Source organism: Nematostella vectensis, chromosome 13, assembly GCF_932526225.1.
Source record: "Nematostella vectensis chromosome 13, jaNemVect1.1, whole genome shotgun sequence".
Taxonomy (NCBI): domain Eukaryota; kingdom Metazoa; phylum Cnidaria; class Anthozoa; order Actiniaria; family Edwardsiidae; genus Nematostella; species Nematostella vectensis.
The window spans coordinates 13562698-13581241 of record NC_064046.1 but is presented as its reverse complement, the minus strand read 5'-3'; the positions used below and the strand labels follow the sequence as shown (position 1 = coordinate 13581241).

General features: G+C 39.6%; 3 protein-coding genes across 4 annotated transcripts; 2 read left to right on the top strand and 1 right to left on the bottom strand.

Moving 5' to 3' along the window:
- Window positions 1–36: 36 nt before the first annotated feature.
- On the top strand, window positions 37–6718 carry LOC5503620 (LIM domain-containing protein jub). Its single transcript, XM_048720845.1, has 9 exons — window positions 37–191; window positions 297–469; window positions 1098–1199; window positions 2454–2521; window positions 3648–3710; window positions 4146–4276; window positions 5017–5068; window positions 5194–5262; window positions 6252–6718. Exons 2-9 carry the CDS (start codon window positions 433–435, stop codon window positions 6408–6410), a joined length of 681 nt encoding a protein of 226 aa, XP_048576802.1. The 5' UTR covers window positions 37–191; window positions 297–432; the 3' UTR covers window positions 6411–6718.
- Window positions 5911–9281, bottom strand: LOC5503635 (chromosome transmission fidelity protein 8 homolog). 2 transcript variants are annotated; one of them, XM_048720847.1, is made up of 4 exons: window positions 9171–9281; window positions 8159–8270; window positions 7784–8010; window positions 5911–6126 (listed from the first exon to the last, which is right to left on the bottom strand). In XM_048720847.1, coding segments are annotated over exons 1-4 (363 nt in total). In that variant the 5' UTR covers window positions 9194–9281; the 3' UTR covers window positions 5911–6125. The 2 variants fall into 2 exon arrangements, with proteins under 2 accessions (XP_048576804.1, XP_048576803.1); XM_048720846.1 differs by lacking the exon at window positions 5911–6126 and having other exon boundaries at window positions 6414–8010.
- Window positions 9282–10150: 869 nt separating this feature from the next.
- Window positions 10151–17427, top strand: LOC5503634 (guanine nucleotide-binding protein G(o) subunit alpha). Its single transcript, XM_001624590.3, has 8 exons — window positions 10151–10389; window positions 10714–10756; window positions 10862–11003; window positions 11127–11287; window positions 13590–13718; window positions 14283–14412; window positions 15032–15185; window positions 16673–17427. Exons 1-8 carry the CDS (start codon window positions 10272–10274, stop codon window positions 16858–16860), a joined length of 1065 nt encoding a protein of 354 aa, XP_001624640.1. The 5' UTR covers window positions 10151–10271; the 3' UTR covers window positions 16861–17427.
- The last annotated feature ends 1117 nt before the right edge of the window (window positions 17428–18544 follow it).

The window sequence follows — 18544 nt, the reverse complement described above, 5'->3', positions numbered from 1 at the left end:
TGTCATTCCCACCATTTCTCACATGCCGGACCATTTTCTTGTTGAGAATCTCATAAGAACTACAGATTGAATGACAGCCAGACAATAGGCTCGCCACTAAACAACCCCTAATTCAAACAATCACATTGGTGGACTACTTCATATACAGTATAATTTCCTTCCTAATGATATTGGGTTAAAAGTTTGATTAGGTAATTTGATTGATTTGTGCATGATTCTTCGCTTGAATGCGATCGGAATTGGTTTTTTTTTCCTGTTACAAAGGTTACGCTGAGCTAATCAGTGGAGTCTTTTAGGATGATGAGCTACTAGTTAGCGTTTTGGGTTTACTGCAGCTGTAGAGGCCTAAGTCTCGTCCATCTAACATCTATATAGAACAAAGGCTATGCACGGGAGGACTGGGATAATATAAAGCGGGAGACTTCGAAAGTTATGGATGGAAAATGTGATCACGATTGCGGGTTCTCTGGTAAGTACACTCATTTTGTAAAGTAATTGCCAAACAAAACATTAAGTAGATGCATAGCTAAAAAATCCATCATTCTGTAAGTGTGGGGTAACCTACTTTTCCCGTTATAATGCGCCCCAAATCCTCATGGAAATGAACTTCAAATATTTCCATAATTTTGATAAGGGAGGGGAGGGGGCAAGGTTGGAGCAGATGAGCGGGGGAAGCGAAGTATCCTTCCCTAAAATCGCACCCCTGCCCGAGAGCCTATCTACTTGCTTGGCATTCACCAGTAGTGACAGTAAATAATGGTGGTGATGATTATCAGTGATAGCTAGTAGTAGTGTGATGATGATGACGAGGAACACCGGCTGGTAGCTAGGGGGTACGAAGGTGGGGGGGGGGGATCACCTCGACCGCAAAAAGTGAGTCATTTCTCATCGAAGGATCGTTAAATATCATAATTTTTCAATGTGATATTTATGATAGCCCCTCCCCCTCTCTCGACCCTAAAAGTGGGTCATATTTCTTACTGAAGGATAGTTAAATACCATATTTTTTCAATATGATTTCTATAACAGCGCCCCCTACTTTTAGCAAATCCTTGTTACGCACCTAAATGATGCTGATGATAATCTGATTCCCCCAGGAACATGTCATAAATGCCGCCGCCTCATTAAAGGGTGTGACTCTGGCTGCCAAGCGTTAGGTAATCTCTACCATGCACAGTGTTTCCTCTGTCACACCTGCGGTAAGTTCTAGAGATATATTGGAATTGACCGTTTTCACGATGTTGCGCGCGCATCCAAAATGCCACGGCCACGGCCAATGTAAAGTGGAGTTTACAGACGAAGCTATAGAAAAAGCTGCCAGAGTGCTATAGTCAAATTGGGGCAGAGTCAAATACCCCTTCATTCGCATTTTGGTCAGCTGTGGCCCGCCAGTTTGTGGCCTTTTGGATGCGCGCGCAACATCGCGAAAACTGCCTATTGTTAAGAAAGTGCGTGGTGGGCATATGTCAGTGTCTTTTTCACTTCTAAAAGGTAAAATCATCGGATTCTATAACTGCAACACGGATAAGGCACCCGTTTTAAACAAGAGGCGCTTATTCAGGGCAAGCGCTCATTTATATGTCTCCTCTCGGGCGAGGCGTTTACGTTTTTTTTTTTAAGAACCTTTTTATAAGAACGTCCAGCAGCCTGAGATTTCATCAAATTCTAAGAACATGCTAAGAACATGCCGAGGCTCAGATAGCAGAAAAAAATTTCTTTTTTAGGCCTGATGCGTTATAAAATGCAGAATCAAATTGTGCTCATAGTAACAACCTGATTACAGCTATAAATATCTTTAGTGTAATTCTTGTTCCTAATAATTCATTGGATTATATTGTTATAACACTAACATATTCAGCCTTAAAAGTCTCCAAAAATAAGAACGGCTCAGTCCAACTGAGAATTATGACGTTCTTATAAAAAAAAGAGTGCATTCGAGGCTAGTTGACGCTTATTCTTTAAATATTTGAACAATTACTGTATATCTAAACCAAGTCATTTAGTGAATAGGGATGTCACTTGTAGGGGGTTGTGGATATGCGTCGGATTCAAGTGGTGGATTTGGTGGGCATCCACTCCCCATTTTGATTTGGTGATATTCATTTTCTTATTTCTCCCCCCCCCCCTTCCATCCCTTTTTGGCCGGTGTCCGAGCCCAAAAGCTAACGAAATCTTCAGTCAGACATTATAACTGTAAAAAGCCGTCATTGAAATACTGGGAACTTTTTTTAAACAAATCTACACTCTACAATCTCCCTCATTTCATGCCTGTTAGTCAGGGAGTTTAGCTTCAAGCCATACTATAAAGCGATCAAACATTTGCACAAAGATGACTGTGAACAGACATAGTAGAGGAGACCTCCTGTACTAACTATAGAACAGACTAGGACCTCATTATACCATTGGACGACATACAACGGCCCGATTGTAACCAACACTGCTTGGCCTTGCAGGAAAAGAGTTACGAGGTCAAGAATTTTACCGACTGGAAAATCGAGTGTACTGCAAACAAGACTACAAGGTTAGAGACACAGACAACAGGTTGGCTTTGCCCAGCAACTGCTAGCTGCATTCTCCCCCCCCCCCCCCCCCCCCCCTCCCTTGGCGATTATGCGATAGTTGTGGGACGCGAAAGAACCATGCAGAATTCGGAGTCCATTATAGTACCGTAAATAATCTAAAAAACGACCGGGGCATTTATCAAATTTCGATGGTCCGAGGGGTGCGTTCAATAGGAAGGAGGCACTTATTAGAGAGGGGCGCTCTTTACAGACTATGAAAATATAGCAAACCCAAGTGCAGTTGGGTTTTAGTCTCAGTCAGGATCACGTTGAATTATAGCCTGCGTGGCAAGCGTTTCTTGACAGTGAGCCTTACCCAGTAGAAGTCAAAACTCAGATAAATTAATTTTGATTTTATACTACCGGAATTTCTATGTCGTTTGTTTTTAATATGGAAGGGGGGGGGGCGTTAAATAGAAGTGGGTGCTTCTTAGAGAGGGGCGTTCATTACAAACATGCAAGCTTAGGGGGGTGTTTATTAGGTCATTTACGGTATCTATACTTTGCCGCCAGCAACACCACAGTCTTGTAAATTGCAATTCTAAGGGGTCACATGCCGGGTCAGGGGTGGATCTAGCTTTCCGTTAAAAGGGGGGGGGAGGGGGTTGGTTCAGTGACAAAGGGGGGGGGAAGGGGCAACTTTTTTTTTGTTACATATGGCTGTCTGGCAGCCCAAGGGGGGGGGGGGAGGGGGCAACTTTTTTTTGTTACATATGGAACATATGGCTGTCTGGCAGCCCAAGGGGGGGGGGGGGGGAAGGGGGGAACTTTTTTTTGTTACATATGGCTGTCTGGCAGCCCAAGGGGGGGCTTAAACCCCATAAACCCTACCCCTACATCCGCTACTGTGGGTTGAATGTACAATTCTCGAAAGAAGTTCGGCGACAGCAGACGCGAAAGAGCTTGTAGTGCACTTCTTTCGACTATAACCTATATACTTACTAAATTTTGTTTGTATATTACTACGACGTATCCCGCGCTCGTATAAACTTTTTTGTGGACCTCGCGAAACTTGGGCTTGGACCAGTACATAATCATTTGATGCGTCCTTGTTTGGCGTAAATGAAAATTTGTTTCTTGTTGTAGAGTTTGGAGCGGCATCAACGTCCCAAGCGATGCCATTCTTGTAAAGAGGTCATAGGCCAAAGGGTAATTGTCAAAACTTGCTACAATTTAGGCTGCGAACAGGCTTTCATTGGTGGTTTTTCGTAGCTAAGTCTTCTTAAATGCTCAAGAGCCCTTTGACGGGCGGCCAAAAGGCTAGCGGGAGTTGGTTATGGAAGTATAGGAGATCGAAGAAGGAAGACTCCCACCTCTTAGTGCACGCACCTCCAGTCTCCAGTCCCTTCCCTTCCATCGCACACTTCCCTTACCCCTTGATACCCAGTCCCTTCCCTTCCGTCTTCCCTTACCCCTTGATACCCAGACTGCCTGTTTTCATTATCCCTTTTTAAAATGTTCACATGAACTCCCCTTGCCTCCCCTCCCCCTTCACATTGGCCATTCTCACGTTGCGCGGGGATAGGGTCGAGTTGATTAGCAAACTGCATGCTGGGACGATACATGTGGTCCATTCCATTCCAGATATTGCAGACCCTCGGGAGAGACTACCATCCCGTCTGCTTCCGGTGCTGTGTGTGTGAGGTAGAGCTCGAGGGAACCCCTTTCACTGTAGACCGACAAAATGCAATTTACTGCATCCCCGATTACCACAGGTAAACCACTATGTAATCCCTCATAATTCAAGCCATAAATATTCAAATTAGTGAGTGGCAGGGAAGGGGGTTAGCGACGGAAGATATTGGGGGGAGGGTAGGGGGTTAGCGACGGAAGATATTGGGGGGAGGGGAGGGAGGAGGGTAAAAATGGGGGCTTCGAAAAAATGGGCTCCCTAAGCTCTCTGAATAAATTAATTCAATGGATGCAAACGTCTGTAATCTGTTCTGGATCTGTTCCACAAAATATCGGTTCCGCAGCCAGTTTTTTTTGCTGGCTGGGAAGATGTACACACCTCGGTCGCTGGGAAAAATTGTCCCGAATGGTTCTACTGCCGACTTTGTGGAGTCGAACTAGTTGTGCTGGGAATATTTTAAGGGGCGCTGGAGCGGATACTTGGAAAAGAAAATTCGTCCCGATCGGTTATACGGGCAATTATATATGCGCTAAAATGCCTAACCAATGCTGGCTGGGAAAAAAAGGAATGGTGCCTCCTGGAAAAAGGAAGAGATATTTTTTTTTCCTGGCACTTTTAAAATGGATGTTTTCGGCATCAGAACATATTCAAACGACGAAATATGCCATTTTAACGTGTTTCGGTAAGGGGGGTTCCTTGTACGTATAAAATTTCTTACTTGGAATACTTGAAATAAACGGAGAACAAATCAGGAGAATTGCAATAATAAATTGAAAATACAACAAACAAAAGCACCCGTGATTAATGCATGTTTCCTTTCAGAAAATATTCTCCTAGATGCCATGCTTGCAGAGAGCCAATAGCACCGGATGAGGTAGTAAAGTTACAATAAAAAACTTTGCAGCCTTTGAATTACAGCGCTTCTTCCTATTTTCCACGGCCAGTTTTTAGATTCCCGTAACAGGGAAAAAGAAATGACTTCACCTGTTATGATTCTAGAAATCTGACGAGACTATTCGAGTGGTTTGTCTTGGAAAACAGTTTCATGACCGGTGCTTCAAATGCGAGGTAACTAATAATAGTTTGTATCGAGGTATCTAATGGTAATGCAACATACTTAAAATAATACAGTTAAAGGCGATATAACAGACAAAATTTGAATTTTCGTCAAATAGTGCGCATTGCAGTAAGTTTGACTAAGGGCGCGTTTTTCCCTATCACTCTGGAATGGGAATGGTTGGTAGAGAATGTTCAGAATGGCATTCGAGTGATTCTGCTACAGGAAGCAGAATGGGTGGAATGGCCTTCATTCCATTCCGGAACGCGGGATAAACGAACGTGCGCTTTTTCTATTCTAATCATTCTCATTCTGGAATCACGAGTAAAAAAAACGCGCCCTTGGACACAGGCGTGAACACCAAGTTTTTTTTCGGGGGGGGGGGGGGGGGGCAGTCATATGCGTAAAGGATAGTATTTGACGACATAGACATTTATTGGAGCCGTGTAAAAATCATATAACATTGGCTTTTGCCCAATAAAAGATATTTAAAAGTAATATTTGACAATCCTTCAATAATAAGAATACCCCCCCCCCTAGGTTCGCGCACATATACCCCCCACCCGCCCCTAGGTTCGCGCACATATACCCCCCAACCCTAGGTTCACGCACATATACCCCCCACCCATAGGTTTGAGCATATATACCCCCCACATCTAGGTTGCGCACATATACCCTCCCATCCCTAGGTTCACGCACATATACCCCCTAGGCTTGCGCATATATAACCCCCATAGGTTTGCGCACATATAACACCCAACCCTTAGGTTTGCACACATATACCCCCTAGGTTCGCACACATAAACCCCCGAGGTTCGTGCACATATAACTCCCATCCCTAGGGTCATGCACATATCGCCACCTGCCCTAGGTTTGCACACATATATCCCCACCCCTAGGTTCGTATTTATATACCCCCACCCTTAGGTTCGCGCACATCCTGCAAACTATCTTAAATATGCTGAACCTTGTTGTTGTTGTTGTTGTTTATTTTATTCAGGACTGTGGAATTCAGTTATGCAGCGAGGGGAGTGGATGCTATCCACTGGACAAAAGGCTACTTTGTTTAAAATGTAATGAAAGAAGACAAGACCACACCCGGCGATACAGCCAAAATGATACAAAAACACAATCCAATATAGTAAAAACACACAGATAGGAATAACAGAATAGGATTTAATTAAGAAATAGTTTACTAGCTATACAGATGTATTTATGAATAATGGTGGGATGAATAGTTCAAATAACCCTATTCTTGGTTCCTGGTATATACTTCGTAAAAATAATTTTGCTTGAAGTCAGGCCATTTTAGAATTCATAGCTGACACCTAGTTACTCCTAAAAACTGGTGTATCAAGGTTACTCAGGGTGTACCTACAGTACAGTGTAATGGTTGCCGGTGTGGTTTAAAGCCGCATTGTCACCAGTTTGCTTCCGGAGGTCCTACGGAAACCTCAACCGTTAAAAGACAAAAGAATCTATTAGAATCTGAGATGTTTAACAGGCCGTCCGCTCTAAATTCATCAATCACATCCTCAAAGAAACTTCCAATAGACACACTGCTTTCAATATTTTGAAATATTTTTCGCGTTTTCCGTTGAAAATCATTGGATATTGTTAGGTAATCGACCGGAAGTAAACTGGTGACAATGCGGCTTTAATGTTGATAGGGGTGTTAAGGTATGGGTGAAAGTCTAAAATAAATCAATACAACCCTTGCTTAGATATAAGTATGCAATGAAATGCTTATTGAATAAGATTTTTTTAGTGTTTTTTATTTTATTTTTGAGACCCCTGCCACAGTGACAGTGATGGTGCGGGTAGAAATGTAGAGAAGGGGTTTAGTTCCCAGAGTACTTTGTATTATAGTAACTTTTAATTGTTAGATGAGTACAACATAATACACACGTATCAGTACAAATTATAGGGGCTGGGGGAGGGGGGTCGTGGATGCTTGGGGGGGGGGGGGGTTGTGGCGGCTGGGGGCATGTCTGTGTCACCCAGGTTTCTCAATGTTTTGTGTATCAGGCCCTCCACCCCCACCCCTTTGAGGCCCGTTACAGCCCTACATAATAGAGGGCACTTCAATAAAAATAGTGATACATAGGGGGTGATAGTCGGCAAAATCAATTTTAATTTGTGTGTGATAAACAGCAATTATTACCCCTAAAAGATAGCACATACAGTACTTTAAGGTGTGGTTAAAACAACTTCTAACTCTAAGCACTAAAATACGAAATCATATTTTCAGTTTTTCAGAACCATCAAGCACATCTCTTTTCTGACCACATTTATGTCCAGTTGTTATCAGGGATGTGATGATGAGACCCCTAAGGGATAGTAGTTAATAGAATTTTATAAAGATCCATAGGACTATCACCTCCATCTGCTTTATCAATTGGCTTTTATGTAGCTTCACTACAAACATCAGTTTTACTGATGTACATTTGGTACCACAATCATTCAGTGGAAATGATAATAAGGTCAAAATCAACACTGAGGCATGAGAAATTTAGTACGCACATTCTGTGTTATGTTCTTATTGGCTCAGACTTTATTATGATAGGCTTGGGTCTACTCTTGAAAACAATTTTCCTCTTGACAAGAGCAACGACATCATACTTGGTTTCAGCTGTATCACGTTGGTCCGTCTCCATTGGGTCACCTTTTGTTACCTTTCGCATCACGGCATATGGCTTGTCTAGGACGACTACTTTTCCAGTAAGCAAATGATGGCCAATAATAAGTTGTGGTACACCCTAATGTAAATAAAAACATCAAAAGTTTGAATAGAATGAATTTTAACACACATAAGATGCTGGTAGTGTAGGTAAACACCATCAGCATCTTCATAGGTTCATCCAATAGGCCATAAAATGCATTTGTTACACAAAACATACTACATACCATGCTATCAAAGTGGAGGTCTCCAATGTTCTTTCCCTCTAACGACACCTCATCCCTCGTTTCCAGTGCCCCTTGAAGTTCCACAATGGTCCATTGCTCCACCGTGGGGTCCCTGTTAAGTTATTACAATCCTAAGTTGTCTGTGTTTCTATTTGAACAACCAATATTTTGTGCCCTGCCACTTTGATGTGCAAAATGCAAAACACATAAATTCTGGGTTTTCATAAATCCTGAGCCTTGCTTTAATTCCAAATTTTGACACTAGTCTGCACTTGCACCAAGCGATATTAGAAATGGGCTATTGTTTCATCTTCACTTGCATGCATTTGCATTGCAAATGGTACATGGTACTTTGCCACTCTGATGTGCAAAATGCAAAACACATAAATTCTGGGTTTTCATAAATCCTGAGCCTTGCTTTAATTCCAAATTTTGACACTAGTCTGCACTTGCACCAAGCGATATTGGAAATGGTCTATTGTTTCATCTTCACTTGCATGCATTTGCATTGCAAATGGTACATGGTACTTTCTTTTATAATTGCATTGAATAACATATACAAAACTGGTTTGAGAGACATAAAAGGCTCATTTCAGATGGCATGTGATCTCAATTGTACAGGTATTACCCACAAGGGGTAGAGGCATTTAACTACAGTTTGCTTTCTGAAGGGGTGGGGGCTTTCTTGCATCTGTTCATGAGTGTAAGGGTTTCAAAGGACTTTTAGGGCAACTTCTATCCAGCAGAACCTAGCAACAGTCTTGCTAGGGCTAAAATGGAAGCATCTGCACTTTTAAAATGGCTAGGAGCGAAAATCTTTCCTGTTCCTTGGAAACTGGACTTTTTGTGCATTTTTCAGGGTCTAGTCATGCATGGAAAGTTCCTTCTCTTGTGTGTTGTTGTTGATATTCCCTTTGGCTATCCCAAACACATAAACAACTGTAACAACTAAACTACTTAAAAAACAACTAAAACAAAAGTAAACAACTACTTAAAAATCATTAGTACTTACATCCGAATGAGTATTTGCACCATTTTGGGAGTTTTTTACAGGTTTATACAATAAACACAGCAGCCATTTTCTCGATTTTCCCGCCACAGCTTACCGCTGACCCAGAAACTCCACAGGGATCCCGTGACCCATAGAAATAATTACCTTGTTATCACTTCCGCACTAATTTAGGTGCCTTTTATTCGTTACATATTTCTTTTAGATGTGTTTTTTGTTATTTCACCTCTTAATCTTACCTATGTTTTTTTGGGGGTTCATTTTTTAATCACATTTAAATAAGATAAATTATAGAATAATAATACATAACAGATTTAAGATAAATTATAGAATATTTAATATATGACAATAATAATAAACAAACTTCTAGATGCGTCCAAAGGTCAACAAACAGATATGATATTGAGCTGGAAATTACTCATTTATGTACAAGAAACCGCAGGTAGTATATCACAATAACTTCACTTCGATTTATGATATTTTACGGGATTTTCTAACGATGATCACTTTTGAAAAAATAAGTTAAAGCTTACAAAAATAATTTGAAAATATAGAGCGCAATTTCACTCTATTATTAGGTCACGCCTAGGTGGAATCTCGTTTCAGCTTAGCATTTTCCGGTAATATCACTTAGCAAAAGCGAAGAAAGGGGGGCAAAATAGGAATTATTTAGGCGGAATCAATGGAATACTCCTTGAAATTTTAGTTGCTCTACTAAATCAGGTTTTAGCGAAGACCGATAGTGTGATAAACCGAACCTGATCAAAGTAAATAAAATACACAGGGCAACATAACAATGTATTTTCAGGAATATAAGTTCCTATGTTTGGTTTTCGCCTTGATTCAACAACCGAAACTGCCCGAGTGTTGTTTATAACCGCTCGAGATTTCCCGATGGTATTCCGGATTTTTTTCCTGAAATTTGATTGGCTTACGTCCAGAAAATTAGTTAAACTTATGTAAATTTATGTTCCTTGTCAAAACGTGGGCTCATCGGCTACCTCGGTGAACTCTCCTAGCAAGACTGCAATGGAGGTTCAATTCTGCCATATATATCAATGTTTTTAACGTGAACAGCCCCCAAAACCTGGCCCCCTTTACACCATGGGTTGCACATTAAGTGCAGAAGAAAGGGCCGCCATTGCCAGGAGTAAAGCAATCGAGAAAAACCTCAAACTTGAAGGAGCTCGAGCGGAGAGGGATGTGAAGCTGTTGTTGCTTGGTATGAGTGGAGTTTGTCTGGGCAATTCGGTGTATTTTATTCTGGGATAACGTCTTCAAGTTCAGAAAACAATCTGACATCAACAGCTTGTTCTTTGGCTCTGGTTAGATGGTGTTAGACCAATTTCTGGTGCAGTTATCCGGATGGTTTTGGCTACAAACTGCAGTTGCAGTTCAGTTTACAGTAACGATTCATCGTCGATCTACTGACTTAAAGGAGGCGTGTGCTGCATATATAGGAAAAACAAAGTCGCATCTTATGGGCACGATTTTGTGTTTATATCGAAATAGCAGGCCTTAAACGTAACCAATGTTTGTCTTTTAGGTGCTGGTGAGTCAGGGAAAAGCACAATAGTAAAGCAAATGAGGTAATTCCTGACTTGTTTTTGCTCTCAATTGAATGTTATTTTACAACTTTTGCCTGTTTACGAGTTCAATGCAAACTTCTCTCCTTATTTTGGTCTTTCCACCAGGATTATACACGACCATGGCTTTTCTCCTGAAGACTACATCCAGTACAGGCCTCTCGTCTTCAGCAACACCATTTATTCCTTGCTTACAATAATACGAGCAATGGACAAATTACGAATTGACTTTGAAAACGATGCAAGATTGGTGAGCTATGTGTTTCTGCTTTCGACCTATCCTAAAGATTTCAACACGATTACTTGGATATCTTATTAAAATAACTATTAGTTTGCCCAGGTATGTCTAAATACTGTTATTTTTACTTATTAGATGGACGCAAAATTGGTGTTCGATGTAATAGCTAGGGCAGATGACACCGAGCCTTTCACACCCGAACTCACGGAATCTATGGAAAGACTTTGGAAAGATGCCGGGGTTCAGCAATGCTTTCATCGATCTAGGGAATATCAACTTGGCGACTCGGCGAAATAGTGAGTTAGCCTTAAAATATGTAGTATTATGCTGCCTTTAAATGTACCACAAAACCACCGAGACTTGTTCAGGCCCGTGATCAGGTTTCGCAGATTAATAAATTCTATTCTTTGTTGTTGTTATCGTAAAAACGCCACTGTTTGGATCTACAGAATCTAGCGATTTGAAAGTTCGAAGTTAAATTTATTTCGATGGACATCCCTAGTTTTTGTCAACAAATTCCAGAGCTGCTAAGCATATCTGCATGTTTCAAAGAGAGCATCTTTTTGTTTGTGATTTATAAGCGTTTAAACCGCACTATTTGCTGCATGAGTACTCGTGAAAAAATAGCGTTTTCAAAGATCGAAAATATCAGTGTTGTCAATGCTACAAAAATGCCATTCTAGGGTGCCTACTCCCTCTTTATTCTAGCCTTGGAAGCGAAAATAGAGTTCCTGTTTATCAAGACGACGTAACGGAAGAGTGAGAAAATCACTGAAGTTCGAAAGATCAAAGAGCGTTCGTTTGTGTCGACAATGTTTACAAACTAGTCAGAGTAATGCGAAACCAACAGACTTTGTTGAAATCAACAACATGAGTTTGCCGGTAAATTACTAGAATAGAGGCTAATAAATGGCGATGAATCTCTATCATATAGGCAGGGATTTGAATTTTGACTGCTGTTAAGAGTTAGGTACGTTTTTGAGTGGGCAGGAATGAGGTTTGTTTATTCAGTAGGGAATGGGAACATTCATAGCAATGACAGCACACAAAAAAATTCACGCAGTGTTTTTTTTTGCAGAAATTTCCTTTCTTTACTCACAACCGTTCTTAACTCTTTATTGTAGACTTGTGGGTTTTAAGCTTTTATTTCTTTAAATCCTAAAATATTTCTTCAACTATGTATTTTTTACTATTTAAATTCTGAAATCTACTGCAGAGGAGTGAACCATTGTTTTTACTGAATATTTCCTTGACCTTATCCTTATACCAACTTTATTACCAGTTGGAAGTTTAGGCCAAAGAGCTTCCTTCTTCCAACCTTTTTTTATCCATTCCACTTTTTAGGGCTTCAATAATGATTTTTTTTTGGGGAAAAGTTTGGCCATTTTCTAGACCAAATTTATCCTGTTTTAATTCTGACCTAAATATCGTTTGCAGCTATTGTCTGAGGCAAGTTTAATTGGGTTATCATTATTCTGTGTACTTTATGGTCCCCCTACTTGAAATATGAAAATCAACTCCTACCCATCTAGCCATCCCAGGTCAGAATTTGTACACAGGGCGTCATCGATAGTGTTTAGGTTGACATTAACTTCACTTGAATCTATTGAATGGCTCTTAAAATGGTCCCAAAAGATCAATAAGTTGTTTAATTGCAATCCAACCAAAACTGCATAACAGATGAACAGGAAAAGGAAGTGTCATTGACCCTTGTTTATGTATTTTTTTTGTAAACTACTGTTTTTGTTATGGCTTTACTTACTTTACTTTTCCTTTACTACTTTTCCTAGACTTGAATCTTTCAATATCACATCAATTGATAAACATCTGTATAATCAATTTATAAACAGGGCTTCTGGGATTACGCGGAAAAAAACTCAAAATTATGTGGGATTCTTTGCTAAATTACGCGGAAAATCAATCATTACGCGCAAACTAAATTTTGTACCGAAGGAAAGCATGAAATAGCTTGGCTCCTAGCTACCAGCCTATAAAAAAAGGTATTTTATTATTAGTCCTAGGCCTTGGCGGTTTAGCAGAGAACTCCTAGTCATTTTATTTGTTTTCGAAACTCAGTTCAAAACATCACACTCTTACTAAGAATGTCTCTCTTTTTTTACGAGAAATAGAGGTAAGAACCATCAGCTGTGCAATTAAATGTTTTGTCTTTCAAAATTTAGCCAAATTATGCAGGATTACGCAGATTACGCTGAAAAAGCCAAATTATGTGCTTCCGCACAAGCACGTAATTCCAGAAGCCCTGTATAAACAATAAAACAGCATTTACTGCAATTCGGGGAACTGTGAGAGCTCTGTGAACATTGAGAATACAATTATCTATAAATTGCATTGCAACTTTCATCCATTCATTTAATTTTACTGCAAGGTGTTGATGAACAATCAGAACACACAAAGATCTGAATTCGCATTTAGATTTGATGGAGGGAACAACCATTTCCTTCCAGTTGCCATTGGAGTTAATGATTTATTTAAATTCATCGGCACTATTTTCTGCTTGATTCTTGGTAATAAATAGGTTATTTAACATTTATTATCAAGTTTTACCATTATCTTAAACTTGTGTTTGCTTACCTTTAGTTATCTAGATTCACTGCAAAGAATAGGTGCACCAAACTACGAAGCAACTGAGCAGGACTTATTGCGCACTAGAGTCAAGACTACGGGAATAGTTGAAGTTCAGTTTGATTACAAGAGACTGCATTTCAAGTAAGTCAAACTAAGAAATTTAAAAAAAAATGTTTTAATGTACTCCACTCAGGACATTTTTTCTTAATCCATAATGCATGCTTTGTCAAAATTTGTCTCTTTTCTTATTCCCTGATTTGCTAAAATCTATACCATATCATGTCTACAATTACAGCTCAAACAGTTAAAACAGTAGACAATCAGGGAATGAGAAGCAAGACAAATAATTCTCTCCAAAATGTGCATGATTTATATATCTACTACAGTAATGCAAGAAAATGCCCACAGTTAACTAGTTTTCAGTCACACATGATTTTTGTGGCATTTTATTTCTAAGAAGTGACTGTTTTTTGGTGGACATCAATCACAGCTTTAAACCACACTTGACCAGAACAACATCATAGTTGATTGCCTCAATTATGCTTTCATTATAAAGCTAACACCTCCAATAAACAAACACATGTTTTGGTCTAAAGATTGTTCCATTTTTGGTCATTCCACTGTAGTATATTATTTTACACTACCATTAAATCACCCACCTATAACTAGCTGAGTTCTGTATCATTGATATTTTTCACTTTTCAGACTTTTTGATGTTGGGGGCCAGCGCTCTGAGAGAAAAAAGTGGATCCATTGTTTTGAGGATGTGACAGCAATAATCTACTGTGTGGCACTGAGTGCTTATGATCTCACCCTAGAGGAGGACGAGTCTACGGTGAGTCAGGGACCAAGGGCATTGTGGTCAAAAGGGACTGAATTAAATTGGCATTGCCACCAGTTTACTCTAGGTTTATAACGTAACATTCTCCGATGATTTTTAAAGGAAATGTGGAAAACATTTGAAAAGTGTAAAAACAGTGTGTCTATTGGAAGTCTCTTTGAGGATGTGACTGATGATTAAGCGCAGATGGCCTGTTTTATAGCGCAGATTCTAATAGATTCTTTTGTCTTTTGGTGGGTGAGGTTTCTGTCGGACCTTTGGAAGTAAACTGGTGGCAATGCGGCTTTAATTCCGCCCATATTGGGCACAATGTTTTAAGTGTGCTAGAGAATGCTAGAGAGCAAGAGAGATGAAAGGAGAGGAGAGGTTGAGAGAGAGACATGCACTGTGCATTCACCTTGATATAAAGCACCAAAACTGTATTAGGGAAAAATGAAATTGCCTCTCCCTCCTTCACTCCAAAGGTCAACCATTGCCCTACCCCCTCCACCCCCACCCCAATCATACATTCCTGAAGGGACTGAACTAATGGGTTTCACTGAGTATATGATTTAATGAATGTATTCAAAGATACTCAAAATAAAAACAGTTTTGAACTCTTTTTTTTTTTTAGAATCGAATGGAAGAAAGTCTAAAACTGTTTGAATCTATTATCAACAACAAGTGGTTTGTGGACACCTCCGTTATACTGTTTCTAAACAAGAAGGATTTGTTTGAAGAAAAGATATCTAAATTTCCTCTGACTTTATGTTTTCCTGAATATTCAGGTGGGTGAGAAGTTCCATGTGTTCACTGTTTACAGTTAACAGGCTGGTACAGGGGGGTATGGATCAAGTTTCACGGACGGGGCAAAATGGGTCAGTACGCAGCTCTTACAAGCTGCAATTTGATTGGGCAAATAAACAATATCCGCACCTCGTCACAAAGAACGAGAAGAATAGAGACAAAAAGAACTCCTTTGTAGAACACAGATAATAGCAGACAAAGCAGCTGCATACTTACTCGGCAAAATGGCTTTTTCACGTTTCACGGACCAAAAAATTGTTAATTGTTAAATCACATTTTATGGACCTCGAAATCAACTATTTCACGTTTCTCGTAGGGTGAAAAATGGTCAAATCTCGTTTCACAAAAAACCCTTTACCACCCTGAGTTAACAGTAAAATGTTCAAGATTGAAAATAAGTTTAATGACTTTTGGGCACTAAACAAACATTAGGCCATTCCTGCATTGGTGAAGATTATGCTAAAACAAGCATTCAGTAATTTAGATTATTGGTATTGGTGAGTTGCCCTAGGTGGGGGGATTGGTAGTGCGCCCTTGACATTGGCTCTAAGGCTATTGTTTTAACCACTAAACTATTAGCAAAACACTGAAGTGTGTTGATATAAAGAAACTCGTATGTACTCATGTGCCTAGCCATATCAGGATGTCTAAGCATTCCAGGTGGAGCCTGGCACGTAACAGTGCCAATGTAAACCCATTTTCTTAGATACTTTTCTTTGAGAATGAATGCTGGACTTCATATTCATCCTATTGGCAAATGACAGTTAAAATGTTGAAGCAAATTCCTTGACTTTAGTACCACCTGATACTACCTTCTTTCATTTTCATTTTTCTAAAGGTCTTATGTATTATTTTTTGTCTTGGATTACGTCTACTGGTTTCAATAAAATTAGCTACTGTATTGTTATGAGTTTGGCGTAGTCTACGTTTTTACAGTTTGATGAACACACCATTGGAGATGGAAACCAGCATGAAAATCCCACAGCAGGTTTGACGATCGGGTGTTGAAATTGCTTTATTGGTCCCGAACGTCTAACAAATAATTCCCTCTATGTTTAAACTTACTCCAAGATAAGTGTGATGAAGAAGACAAAATATAATTGACAGAAGGGTTTGTTGTTATTAAGATGTTTCTTGTTTTGTGTGATCCATAGACGTGTTTACAGTCGCTAAAAATACAGATATAACAGTTGTATGCTTTCAAGCAGTGCGACCATGACTTTGTCATACTTTTTACTGTTATTCCTCTGAAATTGAAATTATTATGATTTTTATATCTTGTGTAGAACGACAATATTTTTTTTTTGCAATTTTCAAACAAATATGTTTTCATTTATGTGCGTGTAGATAACGCTATTCGAGCAAAAATAGCGCGAAGAGGTGGGTGCAAATAATTCTGGACCGTTATACCAATGTTCCACTGTAATTACGAGAATTTGATTCTTACTTTGGTTTCCCATCTTTCCAGGCCCAAGTACATTCGACGAAGGAGCAAAGTACATAAGGAAACAATTCGAAAGCAAGAACTTAAATGATGAAAAAGAAATATACACTCATTTGACATGTGCTACGGACACGCAAAACATCAATTTTGTATTTAATGCAGTGACTGATACTATAATTGCCAATAATTTAAAGGGATGCGGACTATACTGACTGACTGATGGAGAAAATACGCCGGGTGGCAGTCGTCGTAGAATCAATTGGTTCATAGCTTTATCCCTAAAGTATGACCAGGGAGGCATTGATGGGTTTTTACGATTGGTTGACCAAGTATAGACCCTTGAGGAACCCCATGGAATAAACTCTAGTGAGGGCAGACTTGAGGAAATACGTGATGCGTTCCAATGGAACAGGTTGTATTCTCTCAGGAGAGCATAATGGCTCTCTTGATTCTCCACAGAATTATAGTGATAATCAACATAATAGCAAACCAAAGGACCAAACAAATTTTGCCCTTCCTGCTTTACACAATGTTGTCAAGGCCTTCCAAAACTTTGTGTAACACAGCTATATCTTACGTTTTCAACGTCACGAAACAAAATATAATGATATTACTTTAATTTTTAATAAATTTTTAAAGAATTATTAAATTGTCATAATGCAACACTCAGCATTCAACATTCCCAATCACTTGAATCTATGTAACACTTTTAGCTGAATAATTTTTTATGGTGTAAATATCATTCAGTGAATGTAAGAAAAGAAATGTGTGTTTTTGAAGCGTGTGTTTCTGTTCAATTTGCCTGGCTTTAGGAATATCTCTAATATCAAGGTGCCCTTCCGTTTTACGTTATATTGAATTTAGAGTTGAGAAAAAAATTAGAATTAAGAGTGGAGGAAAAAAATACCATTACAATCACAACAAAGATATACATTTTAATTATATTCCTTCAATAGTTTTCTAAAAGGACATATTTTTTTTTAAACTCGTGAATGCTTGCAAAGCATTTACAAGTTATTGGAGGGACTTTGTTTCACTCGATCGTCGGATGGATCATCCGTAAACTTTTTGTGGGCGTATATATAAGGGGCCGAACATTTGACTCTGGGGGGGGGGGGGGGGCTTCTTTGAAAAAAAAAATATCCTGCATCGCAGCTATCACTCAAATGCAAAACCGCTTTATTTTATCCATCTTTTAAGATGTCATTAAAATGACTTTGCTGCAATTTGATTGGTGTCGGAGGAGTGAAATTTCAGCGTTATTTTACTGCACGAAGTGAAATTTCAAAATCACCATTTAGCGAATGTCTTGTGTCAGGAAAGGGAGCACTAAGTTAATTGGTTGCAAAGATAGGGGCGGTCAACCATTACCCCTATTGCATAAGAGGGGGGGGGGGGGGCTTAGATTAACACCAAAACGTTTGTTTTGTATCCAGATTTTCAAAATTTCGGATGGCTGAAAATTTCACCTTTACCTCTAAACACGGTATCGAAACTTCGAGAACCTCTATGCAGAGTCTCACTAAGGACCGCTCTGTTCTATTAATTCCTATATATCTCTCAACCCTTATCGGCAAAATGAGCTGCGCCAGTACCGGTCAGCGGTGCTTAGTTAATTATGTTACCCTCACTAACCCTCCGGTTCCGCAATCTTGTTTTAATGATCGTTCGTTTACCCTCTCGGTGTTATTAAAGCATCCAGCCGTTACCGGAGTAGTGTCGTACCTAGTGTTTCTTGCCTGGCGTGGTGGCAGCGAGATTACGTTCCTGCGTCTCTTCGCCTTCAATAGTCGAGATGAAACAGCAAAATACCGCTGTGACAGCACTACTCACCCAATCATGGATGCGAATCACAGAGCACCGAAGCAGTGGAGCCTAAGAACGAAACCATTACTA

Bases quoted from the DNA above. Each gene is read 5' to 3' on its own strand.
- LOC5503634 (XM_001624590.3), top strand. From the start codon at position 10,272: ATGGGTTGCACATTAAGTGCAGAAGAAAGGGCCGCCATTGCCAGGAGT. The intron at 10,757-10,861 runs GTAATTCCTGAC...TCTTTCCACCAG, and splicing joins ACAATAGTAAAGCAAATGAG to GATTATACACGACCATGGCT. The intron at 15,186-16,672 runs GTGGGTGAGAAG...CCATCTTTCCAG, and splicing joins ATGTTTTCCTGAATATTCAG to GCCCAAGTACATTCGACGAA.
- LOC5503620 (XM_048720845.1), top strand. From the start codon at position 433: ATGGATGGAAAATGTGATCACGATTGCGGGTTCTCTG. The intron at 2,522-3,647 runs GTTAGAGACACA...TTCTTGTTGTAG, and splicing joins ACTGCAAACAAGACTACAAG to AGTTTGGAGCGGCATCAACG. The intron at 5,069-5,193 runs GTAGTAAAGTTA...TTATGATTCTAG, and splicing joins AGCCAATAGCACCGGATGAG to AAATCTGACGAGACTATTCG.
- LOC5503635 (XM_048720847.1), bottom strand. From the start codon at position 9,193: ATGGTGCAAATACTCATTCGGAT. The intron at 8,271-9,170 runs GTAAGTACTAAT...ATAACTTAACAG, and splicing joins GTGCAAATACTCATTCGGAT to GGACCCCACGGTGGAGCAAT. The intron at 8,011-8,158 runs GTATGTAGTATG...TATTTACATTAG, and splicing joins ACCTCCACTTTGATAGCATG to GGTGTACCACAACTTATTAT.